At 35.8% G+C, this 15,026-nt stretch overlaps 1 protein-coding gene across 6 annotated transcripts in view; it reads left to right on the forward strand.

Annotated features, from left to right (window-relative positions):
• The window catches only part of DMD (dystrophin), a 1,208,865-nt gene that overhangs the window by 445,022 nt on the left and 748,817 nt on the right, over positions 1-15,026 (forward strand). For all 6 annotated transcript variants that reach the window (XM_074905425.1, XM_074905436.1, XM_074905445.1 and 3 more), the window contains 3 exons: positions 1,077-1,164; positions 8,734-8,975; positions 11,456-11,636. In XM_074905425.1, the coding sequence (XP_074761526.1) occupies positions 1,077-1,164; positions 8,734-8,975; positions 11,456-11,636 (511 nt within the window). The remainder of the gene's footprint in view (positions 1-1,076; positions 1,165-8,733; positions 8,976-11,455; positions 11,637-15,026) is intronic.

Genomic DNA, 15,026 nt, shown 5'->3' on the forward strand with positions numbered 1-15,026 from the left:
TGTGTTATCTTTCCATACATGTCATGTAGGATTTGTGGTGTCGTAACCTTTTGTATGTGTGTAAAGTGAAGGACTCTAATTTATGGGAGACTGTTGGTCAGGATCTATGGGAGGCATGTAGTCTGTTTTATTTTTGGTATGAAATTGTCTGTGGTCCAGTGCTGCTTCTTTGGGCTTCTGATTTAGAGTTTCTAAATTACATCTAAATTATACAACTAAATTAGTTTAAAATCAATTGAGTGACTTAGTGCTGTTAATTACGAGGCAGCATTGTGGGGCTGTCCGATCTAAAATGGGTTTATTTTCCATCTGTATTGCTGCCAACCGAAAATAAAATTAAAAACTTAGATTCCTACTACATCCTGAAACTGTAGCAGCTAGCCTTTACCTGCCATTACCAGGCAGCCTGAATACTAGCCTGAACGTGACTGAGAAATTTTTGAGTCCAGAAAGGTGAACTGAGTGTATTAGATACATTACATCACTAGAAGCCTGTGTTAATTCTGCAGTTATCACTCATTCTTACTTAGTAGCTCATATATGGATGTCTGCTATGTATGTTCATATATATGTTACGTCTCTACTTTAATATGTATTTTAAGTGGGGATTTTTTTGCAAACAAAGAGTAAGCAATCAAATGATATATGGGTTCAATACTGTAGTATGCTTTGAAACCCTGTGATTTGGTTAGCATGCTCAATTCTTGCTGTTATCATGACAAATGAGCAAATCTATTATTCTACAAGGAATTTCTGTTGAACAGGTTTTTTTATTCTGAAATATTGGGCTTTGAATAGTTCTTAATTTGTATGTCTTTTATGTGTCTGTAAAATGCTGACATGTATCATTTGTCAACTCTGTTGTGTTCTGATTCTCAGTTTATGTATTTGACTTTATGACTGACTCCCTTCCTGATGGTGTGTGGTACTTGCAGCTTTCATTGCAAACTAGGAGGCTGGCAGGGCAATATGACAGGTTAAATGGTCTCGAGAAATCAGAAGACATCCCTGAGATTAATTACTTTCTTCTTCAAAATCTCTCTGTTGAAATACTCACCTTTCCTGTCATGCTGCAGGCCATCCAGCGAGAAAAGCCTGAGAAGTACAGAAAACTGCAAGATGCCAGCAGATCAGCTGAGGCCCTGGTGGAACAGATGGTGAATGGTAATTACATGGGAGTTGATTTAGATAATCTTCTTAGGGATTTGATAAATGCACATGTTCATATTTATCACAAGAATTATATTAGCAAATAGTATCTAAATGGAACAGTAAAGTAATACTGCCTTATATTTCTTTTATTATTTCTGAATGTTAAATCTGTTAATTAGAAGAGAGAAAAAAGCCTTACCACTTTAGTCCATGAAAAGAAATGCGTGTAAAACTTGCTCACAGTAATGAACTGTATATTAACAATCTGTTCTGCGCAGACTGAAGTTGTAATCTTATTTTCTGAGTATGCTAAGTTTTTGAAGGTACATTAACTCGTCTGAGTTAGAAAGCTCTGAAGACACTATACTGAACAGTTAAAAAAAAGTGCTTTCTGACTTATACAATGTATGTTTTGTAATATACATATTGTTGTAATGTTCTGTATCATAGAAAACAACATTTTATTGGATTTGGAAGAGATTTTTGGCATTTGGCTTTTCAAAAATAAATGTCAAAGCTTATACAACTCTTAGAAAATTAGTTGTAAGTCATTTTTGTTATTGATTTTTTCAAAAAATTTATTCTGTTATGTCATTCTTTTGAACTTTTAGTTATTTTTAAAGGAAAAAGAAAAAACAAAGGTAGATTGAAGTAAAATTTTAAGTCATGCCATTGTCCTTGATATTAAAGAATGTCTAACTTTTCAATAAAATATTAAACGTGGACCAACATCTGTCATACTGATATGATTGCCAGAAATATAGATGTTGAATGCACTAAACTTCAGAACATATATTTTATATTAAGTTGTTATAATGAAGAACCAAGAATTTAACTGCTAAAAGTGAAATGCTTTGAGTTTGAGGTACTAACTGGCATATATAAACAAATTTGGTGGAATCCTAAGATTATCTTGCTTAAGCATGAGAGTATAATGTTTTAAAAGTGTCCATATTTACTCTGTGGGATATATTTAATTACCATTACTGTAATAACTGTTGCAAGGGTTCCCTTCCCAGGCTCGCTGAATAGACTGAAGGGAGCCTGGTAACATCTTTGAAATAATTTTGGCAGTTATCCATGGCTGATGATAAAAAAGTTTCTGACAGTTTTTTGGGACGTGTTTTCTGCCTGGGAGATCTGATTGTACAGGACTTTTAAGGCAGTATTTGAAATTTGTGTGCTGCCACATCAAGTTTGTTATTTTGTGTGGAATCTGTCTAGGGCACATTTAGCAGTGCCCTTATCTTCCTTTGGCCAAATGCAGACTTGCACCTCAAGAATTCCAGCTTCAGTTTCTTCAGATTATATAGTACTTTCTGGTGACCGATTTCGGTTTCAGTTGCAGAACTCACTAGCATGTTATATATTACTTTTCTGGTACTGTACTACCTACCATGTCTAGTATCAAGTAGGTTAACATTCTATCTTAAATATTCTCATGTGTTTTTAACTCAAGGTTCTCTTTTTTCTCCTTCAGTCCACGGGTCCATGCTTATTCATGCTTTATAGATATTGTGATTTTTACTGTGTCTAGATGGGTGTATACGTATTTCTCATGTCTTCCAAATCACACCTATTTTTGGGAAGCATGTGTTCCAGTTGAGGTGCAAGCACAGGGTAGACTAGCTTTGGTAGACTACCTTAGGTGACAGCATGACTTCATCTGTTTCCTATCAACTGCTCTGAGCTCTGTATCATGCCATATATTGTGGCAGCCTTCATATCAAGAATATTCTAGCAAGGATGACAGGTTAGCTGCCCGCAAGAATGAAGATCATTTTTTGTCATGGTTTTAGGAAGAAACAGTTCCTTTGAAAAGAGAAGCAGTTCCTCTGGACTTGAAACCTAAAATGTTTATGGGTCTTTGAGCTACTCCCCTGCTGCAAAGGCAATTTGAAGAATAGTGTATGAAATGGTTAAATAATGCAGTAATCACCACAAGGTGGGAGTAGTAGGGAGTGGAATTAAATAATTAACATTAGTTGAGGAGAACTGTAAGGTGATTTTAGCAAAGAATTTGCAAACGGAATATCTTGCTAGGTTCAAAATTATGCTTTGGGTATAGAGGAAGTTAACTGCCATGTTCGGCCTTTTTACTTTTAAATGCAACAAATTTTCTTTTTATACAGGGGTGTGTAGTGATAGGACGAGGGGTAATTGTTTCAAACTGAAAGAGGGTAGATTTAGATTAGATATTAGGAAGAAATTCTTCACTGTGAGGGCGGTGAGGCACTGGCACAGGTTGCCCAGAGAAGCTGTGGCTGCCCCCTCCCTGGCAGTGTTCAAGGCCAGGTTGGACGGGGCTTGGAGCAACCTGGTCTGGTGGAAGGTGTCCCTGCCCATGGCGGGGGGTTTGAACTAGATGGTCTTTAAGGTCCCTTCTGACCCAAACCATTCTATGATTCAATGATTCTATTTGTCTTTTAATCCAAATCATTATGATCTAATGCAATTGTGATTAATGGGATAATCTCTAAATTGATAATGAACTAAAAGCTATGTAAAAAGACTAACTCAAATTTAAACCTACATCTTAAACTTTAACAAACTTATGCAACTTTATATTTTCCACAGTTATTCAGCTCAGTTTATTTAGTCTTTGTATGGCTTGTGGAAATTAATTTGGGACATAGAGTCTTCACCTCTGTTTTTGTTTTTTGTTGTTGATTGCTGGATTCACTAAGAGGAAAGGATATAGCATAGGAAAGTTTTGCTGAATCTCCAGAATAGAGTTCAACAGAGCAGACTATGTCTACATACCTTTCTCTTCTAATGCTGGAACTATTTTCCATAACATGGGAAGGAACTGGAATTAATGTGCCTTTATGGATTTGTGGGAGGCACAGATATGGATTTGTGGGAGGCACAGAGTTTAACATCTATTGAAGGGAAGATGTACTATGTTATCTTGAATGAGCTTTTTAACTATCACAATCTAAAAATCACATATGATGATGCTCCCATTGTTATTCTGTGTGGTACTTTCTTTAGGGAGGACAGTGATACAACTGATGATTGTCATGTATTTGCAGTGTAATCTGTAATTAAAAGACTACACAAAGCAAACAGATTAAAGGCATAGATCAGTTGTGAAGCCAAGTGATGACAATTTTAACTGCACTGTTACTTTTTGTGTATCAATGAGATCTGGACTAATAATGATTAGACTCTTAAGATTCAAATTATGCTATCGCTAAATTCTTGGCTTTAGTTATATTAAAAATGTGCTTCCTCTTTCCTCATAAACAAGATTCTGAATGTAACAGATGAAGAGCATAAAAAGATTAAGACCTCTGGTGGATTATAAGAGAGAGTTCAGAACAGTGGTGAATTTCATTGTTGTATCATTTATATTTATTTTCTTGCTTTTATTTTTACTGTGATAGGAGGGGGAATAAGTAAAAAGTAGGATTCAAATTCTGGAGAGAATTGTATTGGTTTATTTAGTGTTTCATTTAGTGTTTCATTTATTTATTCGTTAGCACAGAGGAAAATATCCTGAGGAAATTTATTTATACAGGGTGCTATTCTTGTGTTACATAAATGCTTTCAGCCATTGCCAGAAAAAGTATTTTGCACTGAGAACTGCCATCTTACACAGTGTAGCTATTCTTGTGTTAGTAAGCAGTGTGTCTGGACATTGCCATTTGAAAGTCTTCTTCCATCACAGGGGAAATCACTGATGCATTTGGTGGATGGTTCTTTACCCAACCACTCATCTTCTATATGGGCCATGCTCTGCCTCTCCTTGCCCATGCTTTTAAAGAAGTCTGATGATTACAGTCAATGAAAACTTACATCATCTGTTAACCTGTGTTTCTAAGAAAAGATTTTATTCTGGGTTTCTTTTCTAAATTCTATTTTAAAATAGAGTAGCAAATCTGCTGATGCATGAGCGAAGCAGTTTAGCAGTTTGAGTGGATGGATATTTGACCATTATAGTAGTTTAGGATAAAAAAAAAAATAGGGCATCAAAATGAATACTGATAAGCAGCATTAAAGTCATATTGATAAACAGCATTGAAGTGAATACCAGATTAATTTGTTGTGATAAAACACATGATTGTTAAATGCCACTGTTCTGTAAAAGAAATTTATTATCTTGTGAGTTACTATTTCACATCCGCTCATGAGTCAAAAGCTATAAAAACACAAATAGTATTACATTATTCTATCATAGAACCATAGCAAATGATAAATGCACTTAATAAGATATACTTCATATTAAGTGGCAATTCCAAAGTACTTGCATGTCAGGTGCTGCGCAATTAAAAATATTCAGAGACAGTTTGTTATGTGCAGTACATAAGGTAATAAAATTAATGGATGCGCTTCAGATAATGATCTGTTTCCTCTGGGTACAGTATATTTATTCACTGATTATATCAGAAACTTTTATAATATGAAACATGAAAAGATTAGGAACCATTATTCCTAAAATAGTATTGTTTTACCAGAGAATGGGTTTTATATTGTTTCTTCACCTGCTTGTCAACTTTTGGTATGTCTTGCTGCCATGAGTGAAGCAGAGTAAAGGAATTGATGTTAACATCATGAATGAAAGCTGCTGGTTGCTTAAGTTAATGAAGAAATCTGTACTTATTGTGAAAGCAAGTTTTAAATTCTTGATTTTTAGCAATATAACGAGCAATTAAAACCATTAAAATTATGCCCTCATTGCATCAACTACTCAAGTAGTTATTAATTTGTCATTTTCAATGAGATGGAGGAATAGATTTCTTCAAAATAAGACAAAATGTTGACAGATTTGGCCAAATGATTTCAAGTGTAAGTAATGGCCATTTTCTTATATTCTGGAAATGACATACCGACATCTCATAGACAACTCCGAGTTAGTTACCTTAACAGACTGTGAATTAAGAGAGCTTTAAAAATGCATCCTATGGAGATTTTCAGATGGGTCTTCCTTTCAGTAGGATATTGGGTGAAGTGCACTTCTGCAATCTTTTACCAGCTCTGCACACTTCAATCTTGTACCGTCTGCTTCAGTTACATGAAGAGCAAAAGCGTTTCTTTGTTCATCTGTGCACTTGTGGAATCACATTTAGACTCAAGGTTCAGATATTAAATAAAATTGAATAATATTGGGTATTTCCACATATTTAATTGTTCTGTTAAGGGGGACATATGAGTGTGAAGAAGAAAGGATCTGATGAATCTAGATTTTCATGTGAAATACAGTCCTCTCTGAATCATTGAAGAAAATATTACAGTGAAAATATTATTATGTAAGGAGAATCCATGACTGCGCTTCCCCTGGTAATCATAATCTTGCCTAAGGGTACTTTGGAGACTGTGACAGCTGAAAAGAGAGGAAAGGAGGAATAAATAAAAGTGATCTTTTTATATCTTCTCTGCCAAACTCATCGGTAGTGTCTTCCAGGTTCAGAGGTAATCATTAACACAGTGGCAAAGATACCTGCTCTCTGTTATGAGTATACAGCATTTTTATAACCAAAGTCACAACAGGACAGAAACAATTGTTGAAATATAGCATAGTTAAAGGCTCATCTTCTATATTATGTGTTTGTTCTTGCTGTCGGTAAGATTCCGTGTCTGTGTGCTTGTTCGTCTTTGTTGTTGTGTAGACATGCTATGCCATTCAGGTTTATGCTGCCTCTTCACATAGTACTGTTCAAAGGACATTACACTTTTAAGAAAATGTAGTTATGCATACCACATCTCCAGATGCAAACACAGGCACACAAAAGACCAGATCACTGTTGGATTTTATGAAGATGTGTCAAAATACTATTTAGCTCTTTGTGTGTTAAGGTTCATTTTATACCCTTGCCCAGCCTTTAAACTGTGATATCCAGTTTCTAGATTATAATGTCTATGTATAGCTGCTCCAATCACCACAGTTGCCATTATCTCCCAGTAGTACTGGGCTTCCTATCTGTCTACATTTTTACTTGTACTTTTTGAAATCATGTACAGTTTGCTTGGCTAGGGCAACATCCCAGAAACAGATCATGTCCAGGGAACTGCTGTTGGGTACTGCACAATCTGTTTCCAAGTGAGCTGTTTCCAAGCAACTCTGAAAGGAATAGCCCTGAGAATCCAGAACAGGATTTGCCAGAGAACTGTGGTGCTCCACATCAGACATGATCCCAGCTTACCATTTAGTGTGTGTTACCATATAGAATGCATTATAGTAATCCTTTAGAAAATTTTACTTTAATAAATTTCCAGTGCTTTCTTTATGGCATTTAGCTGTAATCAGGACTTAGTTTCCCATGTCCTACCTTCAAAAATTGCACACGAACTTTACTATTTTTTATCCTTGATAAAGAAATTTTCCTACAGATTGGGAGAACAGGTTGCGAACAAGATAAACCATATTCATAGTGTATCAAAAATCACGGAAGTAGAGCACTGAAGGCTTTTGTCTTACTTACTTTTAAACTTGTTGTTAAGAAATAAAAATTTGTTTATTTTGATAAAAATATAGCTTAGGTTTTAAAGTTTAACTCATATATGACATAAGTGATGATGTTATTAAACCTGTTGTTAACTGTATAACGTTACTCAGTGAATTGAGAAGTTTATTAATTTTGAAATCAATATGGGTCCTATTCCTATGTGTACACTACATTTCATGCCAGTAAAAAAAGTTAGGGACTACATTTAAACTGCCTTTGAAAAATAAATGAGATGCTTAAGTTAATACTATTTGGAACTCAACCAGAGTTCAAGTTTCAGAATAATAATAGATTACATTATTGTAAGACCCCTTTAGTTATCTTTGATTATTGCCTTTGAGTATTGCCTTACTTTCTTCACAGAGTATATAGATGACTTTTACCTTTCAATATTCTAGATAGTTGTCTTGTATGTAATAAGTCAGTTTTATGAATTTTAATTTAAGCATGATTATTGAACATTAGACAGAAATAGGCAAACTACATCAGAGAAACCAAACCCTGTCTGAAAATAATTGTAGAGAAGTGTCATCTATGGTTTCTTGGCTCTGTCTTTGCGTAATGTCTACTGACGGTCACTGCTGGACACATGGGATTGGCCTAGATGGAGGTTTAATCTGATCATATGTTTATTCGTTAGTGCTTATGATATTTCTAAAATAACATGTAAGGCAAAGCTTAAGAATTGGATTATCAGAAACATCAAAATTCCCTTTCATTTAAATAATTTTTTTACAAAAAATCCCAACAGTCTTGTACATTAAAATCTAATTACAGTCCAGACATAGTTTTCGAAGTCCAGCTGTCAGGCATTTTTTTATTTCTTACAGCAGTTTTAATTAGCTTTATGTATTGCATCTCTTCTTTCTTCTTCATTCCCATTCTTGTACTTTAATGCACATTTATAATTCATTCCCATAGCAACAAAAGTACCCTGGCAGCAACTTAAAATATTTTTGAAATGCTTTCTCCACTAATGTGTAACATCTGTATGTTCAGGACTGTTATTTGATGTTAAATCATTAACTGGATTTATGAGCTTTTAAATACAGAAATTGATTTGTCAAATTATTTTTTTTTTCTTTGTGTTTTATTTATCTTTAAGTGTCTTCTTCTCTTGTTTTCTTTCTAGAGGGTCTGAATGCTGACAACATTAGACAAGCCTCTGAGCAGCTGAAGAGTCGCTGGATTGAGTTCTGTCAGTTGCTGAGCGAGAGAGTGGCATGGCTGGAGTACCAAAATAACATCATTGACTTCTACTCCCAGCTGCAGCTACTGGAGCAGACAGCAATTACTGCAGAAAACTGGCTGAAAGCACAACCCACACCAGCAACAGATCCTGCTACAGTAAAAACTCAGTTGGAAAAATGCAAGGTTAGAGATTCTTCTCCAAGTTTTTTATGATATCGTATTTCATAGGTATTCCAACAGTGGGCCAGATTATGGCCTACACTACTTCAATATAAAAGTGGAAAATGGACTCCTTACTTTCCAAGGTAATTATTGAAAATATTTATTCAAGGAAGAGAAAGACTAATAAAGAAATAAAGAGGCAATAGGAACTAGAGTATGGGTATTTAAAACTCTGCCTCAAATATTTGCTTATTAAAATACTTGGATACCTCAAGCTAGGGAATTATGCCCCTAAACTGTCTTTCCTTATTTTTTTTTTCTGTAAGAATCTGTCGCTTTGCTTCTTCATTAAGAAAATGTTGCTCATCACCTCTGTCATAAGGATCTGGGCCAGAAAATTGTCATCATGGTCAAGTTCAAAATTCTGCCATTGCAGACCACTTTACTTGTTACGTACCCAACGTTTTGATACAGGGTGGATTTTGGAGTCATATGGAGGAATATTCTTCTGTCGTTATATGACAGAATTACAGTAGTTGTACAGAAAAGGTCACACTAATTCATTTATTATTCTCTCTAAATATTTTCACTTGTGTGCTGCACCATTGTATGAATTTGCTTCTCTCTCTTGTTATGCTTTAACCCCAGCCAGTAGCTAAGCCCCACACAGCTGTTTGCTCCTCCCTCCCTAGTGGGATACGGAGAGAATCAGATAAGTAAAAGTGAGAAAACTCATGGGCTGAGATAAAGACAGTTTAATGGATAAAGCAAAAGCTGCACAAGCAGGCAAAGCAAATCAAGGAATTCATTCACTTCTTCCCATGGGCAGGCAGGTGTTCAGCCACCTCCAAAAAAGCCGGGCTCCATCACGCATAACAGTGACAGGAAGACAAATGCCATCGCTCCAAATGTCACCCCCGTTCCTTTTTCCCCAAGCTTTATATACTGAGCACAAGGGCATATTATATGAAATATCCCTTTGGTCTATTGGGTCAGCTGTCCCAGCTGTGTCCCCTCCCAGCTTCTTGTGCACCCCCAGCCCGTTGGCTGGTGGGGTAGGGTGAGAGGCAGAAAAGGCTTTGATGCTGTGCAAGCACTGCTCAGCAATAGCTAAAACATCCCTGTGTTATCAACACTGTTTTCAGTACAAATCCAAAACATAACCTCATGCTAGCTACTGTGAAGAAAATTAACTCTATCTCAACCAAAACCAGCACATTACTGTAGACAACTCTGTGGGTGGAGATAACTTACAAGATGATATTGTTTGACAGGAATCTATTGAGATGTGGTAATGAATTGTAAATTGCATGTCATAGTTATGAAATCTCTGGCTTGAGAAGCTCTCAAACTGAAAACAATGTTTGAAATCCAAATTTAGGTCTATGATATTACTTATATTTTCAGCCATTTTTCAAGCTGGTGTTGTGCTTACAGGGGTTCTCTTGTTTTCTTGCACTTAGAGCAGCTCTACTATGTACATTGGGCTTATTTTCCTCATTTCTTTTTACTTAGTAGTTGCAAGTGTCATGGTGTGTACAAGGTCTCCTGATGTTATAATACCACAAGATCATTGCTCTCTACAGTTTCCAGAGGAGGGGAAGTTGAGAGAGGTGCTGATCTCTTCTCCCTGGGATCCAGTGATAGGATGCATGGGAATGGTTCAGAGCTGCACCAGCGGAGGTTTAGACTGGACATTAAGAAGCATTGCTTTACTAAGACGATGGTCAAACATTGGAACAGGTGTCTTAGAGAAGTAGTTAATGACCCAAGCCTGTCAGTGTTTTAAGAGGCATTTGGAGAATGCCCTTAACAACACACTTTAACTTGGTCAGCCCTGAATTGGTCAGGCAGTTGGACTAGATGATCTTTGTAGGTCCCTTCCAACTGAAATGATTCTATTCTATTCTATTCTATTCTATTCTATTCTATTCTATTCTATTCTATTCTATTCTATTCTATTCTATTCTATTCCATTCCATTCCATTCCATTCCATTCCATTCCATTCCATTCCATTCCATTCCATTCCATTCCATTCCATTCCATTCCCAACCTGTAATGTGTTACTGGGGTCTTCTAGAAATCACTGTACATCTTCATGTGTCCTTTTCTACATCATACTATTTAGCCTGTATGTAATCTAACAGATGATTACAGGGTTGTGGAACATGCAGAGTTTTTAGCTCCACATGAAAAGGATGCTCCTTAGGCATGGAATTTTAATATACAACCTATCTCCTTTTCTTTGAACCTTATACTACTAACATGATAATGTCATGTGAAAGTTACTTTAAACAGTGGTACGAGTATCATATTGGGAGAAGAGGTATTGATTTGTGAGAAAAGATTAAAGATGTTGACTTCGTTCTTCCTATAACTGATGTAGTTGGAAGCAAAACAGTTGTGTAATACACATTGAAAAAGTGGTGATTTCATGGCACTAGTGATTTCATTTGTTGGACAGCTTTATCTTGATGTTTTTTTTTGTTCAAACACGCAGGACGAAATAATCCGAATGTCAACCCTTCAGCCTCAAATTGAACGGCTAAAGGCTGAAAGTCAAGCGCTCAAAGAGAAAGAACAAGGGCCAGTGTTTCTGGATGCTGACCTTGCAGCTTTTACCAGCCATTTCAAACAAATACTTGCTGACATGCATGCCAGAGAAAAGCAGCTACAGAACAGTAAGTGTTAATGACAAGAGGTCAATTTGCCGGGCTGGCATGCAAAGAATAGGTGTATGTTTTTTGCTTTCCTACTGTTGTATTTGCTTTTGTCCTGCTAAACCAGTACTACAATTTAGGTGGTCTTTTTTCAATTAAATTAGTCTTTCAGAAATTATGAGTGTATTATATATTTTATATTAATAGGAGAACAAGGGAAGGTACTCTGTTTAGAAGCAAAAGTTATACTCGGTGTAGTTATACCATCAGATCTTTTGTTAGCATGTATATGGACAGATTCAGTGATATTTTTTAGCAACATAAAATGTTTCTGTTTAGTCGGGTTATAAGACAGGGCTGTCTATCTCTGTCTGTAGAGAAGAGAGAGAATTTAACTGCAGGAGTGAATCTGCTCTTGATTTTCATAAAACAGAATTTTAACTCCATAAAGCTCAACAAAGAGAAGTAGCTACTTTAGGTTATCTAGGTTTCCATAATGTGGTGAACTGTTCCTTTTTTGCAACACAGCATATTGACTGCTATTTACAACATTATTTGCAAGATTTGTAATAAAATGCATTTTTCAAAAAGAAAAATGCTATACCAAAGTAGAAAGTTGACTTTATTCCTTATTAAGGATATGTAGCATATCAGTCACTACTTTATACTTTATGTATTTGATTATGAAACTAAAAATAAAGTATCAGACAAAAAAAAGAAAATGTAATTTTTCTCAACAGCAAAGAGATTATTTGCCCCTTAAACCAATGATATTTCTAAATGTCTGTACTGTTTTGAAATTAGGCATAGTGCTAGCTCCTTCTAGTGGATCTTTATAGTATTCCTCCTAAATTCTGTCATGGAGAGGCTTGGGTTTTTCAACACTGCATTATTGCGCTGCTGTAGTTACTTCATATATGCACACACACGCAAACTGAAGAGGTGATGATGCATAAGAGAACTGAAGAAATAAAATGCAAGTCTGCCATAGCAAGTGATGAAAGAATGAGCTGTAGAAATTTAGTATTAAGGAGTGTAAAGTTTATTTATGACTATTGAGTCAAGACATACAGTGGGTAAGATTTAAAAACTGTTAATGTCACACTGGTTTATAAACTGAAATCGGTTACCATTCTGCCAAGAGGAAAATATGGTAAGCGCTAGCTTCTTTATGATTTCTTTCTACATCTACATCTTCTACATCTTTTTTTCTGTAATTGCTGGTTTTGCCTCACCTAATTTTACTCTAGTGAGACCTCATGAACTAACCAGTTGGTTAGTCCTGTAAGATGAGTAGTGTTCACTGCTTGAACTGTAATACCACGAAGCAGGGGCTTTGGGAAGGTTCTTCCTGGCTGTAGCTGTGCATTCCCACTCTCTGGTGCCACCATGCACACCTCCAGTGCCCCGGACAGCCACAGGAACAGCTGTCCTGAGGCAGCAGTGTTGGACAGGCTGGGGGAAGTCTGCTGGAGAACAGAAGCCCCTGAATCAGTATCTTACGGAGCCCTGGTCAGTGGTTATTTTTTTATGCGGCTGCTCTGCATCATAGATGCTTCATCTCAAATGGTTCAGCTGTCAAGATGAGAAGGTTTTATCCCGTACGGTACATACCTGTAGTGATATTTTATGTGAGATTATGATGTAAATGATATTTTATCTTCAGAAATTTTATATACAGTTTTATCCAAAGCGCTAACTCTGCTGTAGTCGTGCTTCGGATACTGCATTAGGTCTAATTCGATTTGGGAAAGTCTTACAAATAAAAAAAGTGAAAAAACCCCCTGAAGCTAAAGCATAGAAAATTTGGCTCTTTGAGTCCAGGTTTCTTCTGCTTTCTTCAATGACTGTCTTGCTTCTGTTGAACGGATGGAGAGAAAGCCATATCCCATGTCTTTATTTTAGCCTTAGTGTAATAGAAAATGGTGAAATTTTGTTAGAGCATTTTAGATATTTCCATATTTTATTTGCATAAATTATTTGCACGTAACTGTTTTCTACAGATAGAAGAATTTCTTAAAGACTGAACGGTGTTTTGCATATCAGTGGTAGTATTTGCTCCTTTTTTCTTCTGCGTACATATAACCTACATGTGCTAGAAAGTTTTTTTTTCATTCATCATTACAGCTTTTTTTAATGTGAAATGGATTTTCAGTTCATCATTCAGAGCTTGGGTTTTTGGTTTTGTTTTTTTCCTTTGTTTAATGGTTCATTACTCCATTATCTTTTCTGATGGATAAGGGTATTAAGCTATTCTGTTCTGTTTTCCAAGGGAATTTTTTCCCAAAAAAAAGTTTTCTCTAGTTCTAGGAGATTGTGTCCTCAAATATTTTTTTGTTTTAATGGTTTTTTTTGAGGGTGGTGTGGCTTTGGTTTGGGGTTTTTTTGAGGTTCACGAGTGCTTAGTGTTTTCTCTATGCTGCACAGTAGATTTTTTAATAAAATATTATCAAAGATGAACTCAGATTTTCTCAGATATTTTTCTCCATGATTTGATTAACGTTTTCAGTTATAAAACCCAATTTAAAACCATTTCTAAAACTGATTTTGTTATTTCACTATTTTGCAGTGTTGCTTATGAAAGAAATATAACCTCATAAAATATGAAGAAATATGACCTCATTTTTCTTGCTTTATAGAATGTCTGTATATCCATAGGTAATTGATCCTATTGAAGATGGTGCATCCATCATTCCAGCTCTCCCCCCTTCCCAAACACATTTATTCATTTCTAGAATAATGGTATATAGAAAAAAATAGAGGTCAGACACTGCTTCAAACTATTCAGTAATGTACACAAGGGAGTGAAATGGACAATCATGTCAATAATTCTAATATGAATAATATGATTTCCCAAGAAATTCTTAGTTTTATAATTGCCTTGGTGAGGAATGAGGGATTAAACTTTATATTTACTAGTCTTGAAATTAACTGCTGCTGTGTCAAAGAGATGAAGTAGCCTGGTCAGCCTCCCATTCCCCCTCAGCCCAGGGTGAGCTGTCAGTCAGTGTCAGGTAAGTGAATACTCCTTGGTTCAAACTACCTCCTGGGTGGCAGCTGATTCATTCCAGCTTCCTCTTGCTCTGTGACTGGACTAAGGTGCTTCTGCTTTTTAGTCTTGCAGGGGTGAACTCTTACGCAGCTATGATCTTCAGTGAGATACGTGTTCTTAATTTGACAAGACTGTTCTTGAAAGGGATTTGGGGAGTGTCATGAGGTTAAAGAAAGTAAAAATAATTAAAAAAAAAGCTTTTGTGGCAGTAGAAATTAAGAATATCAAGATAGAGGTGGCGAAGTCATATTTATTTCTATTTTTGTCTCCTTCATAAATTCATGCACTGTGCTTTCCTTTCAAATTCTGATTCTACCTTTGCAGTATCAGTAACTCCCAAAGGTAAAGTCATCATTATC

The sequence above is a fragment of the Athene noctua genome, chromosome 1, assembly GCF_965140245.1.
Source record: "Athene noctua chromosome 1, bAthNoc1.hap1.1, whole genome shotgun sequence".
Classification (NCBI taxonomy): Eukaryota; Metazoa; Chordata; class Aves; order Strigiformes; family Strigidae; genus Athene; species Athene noctua.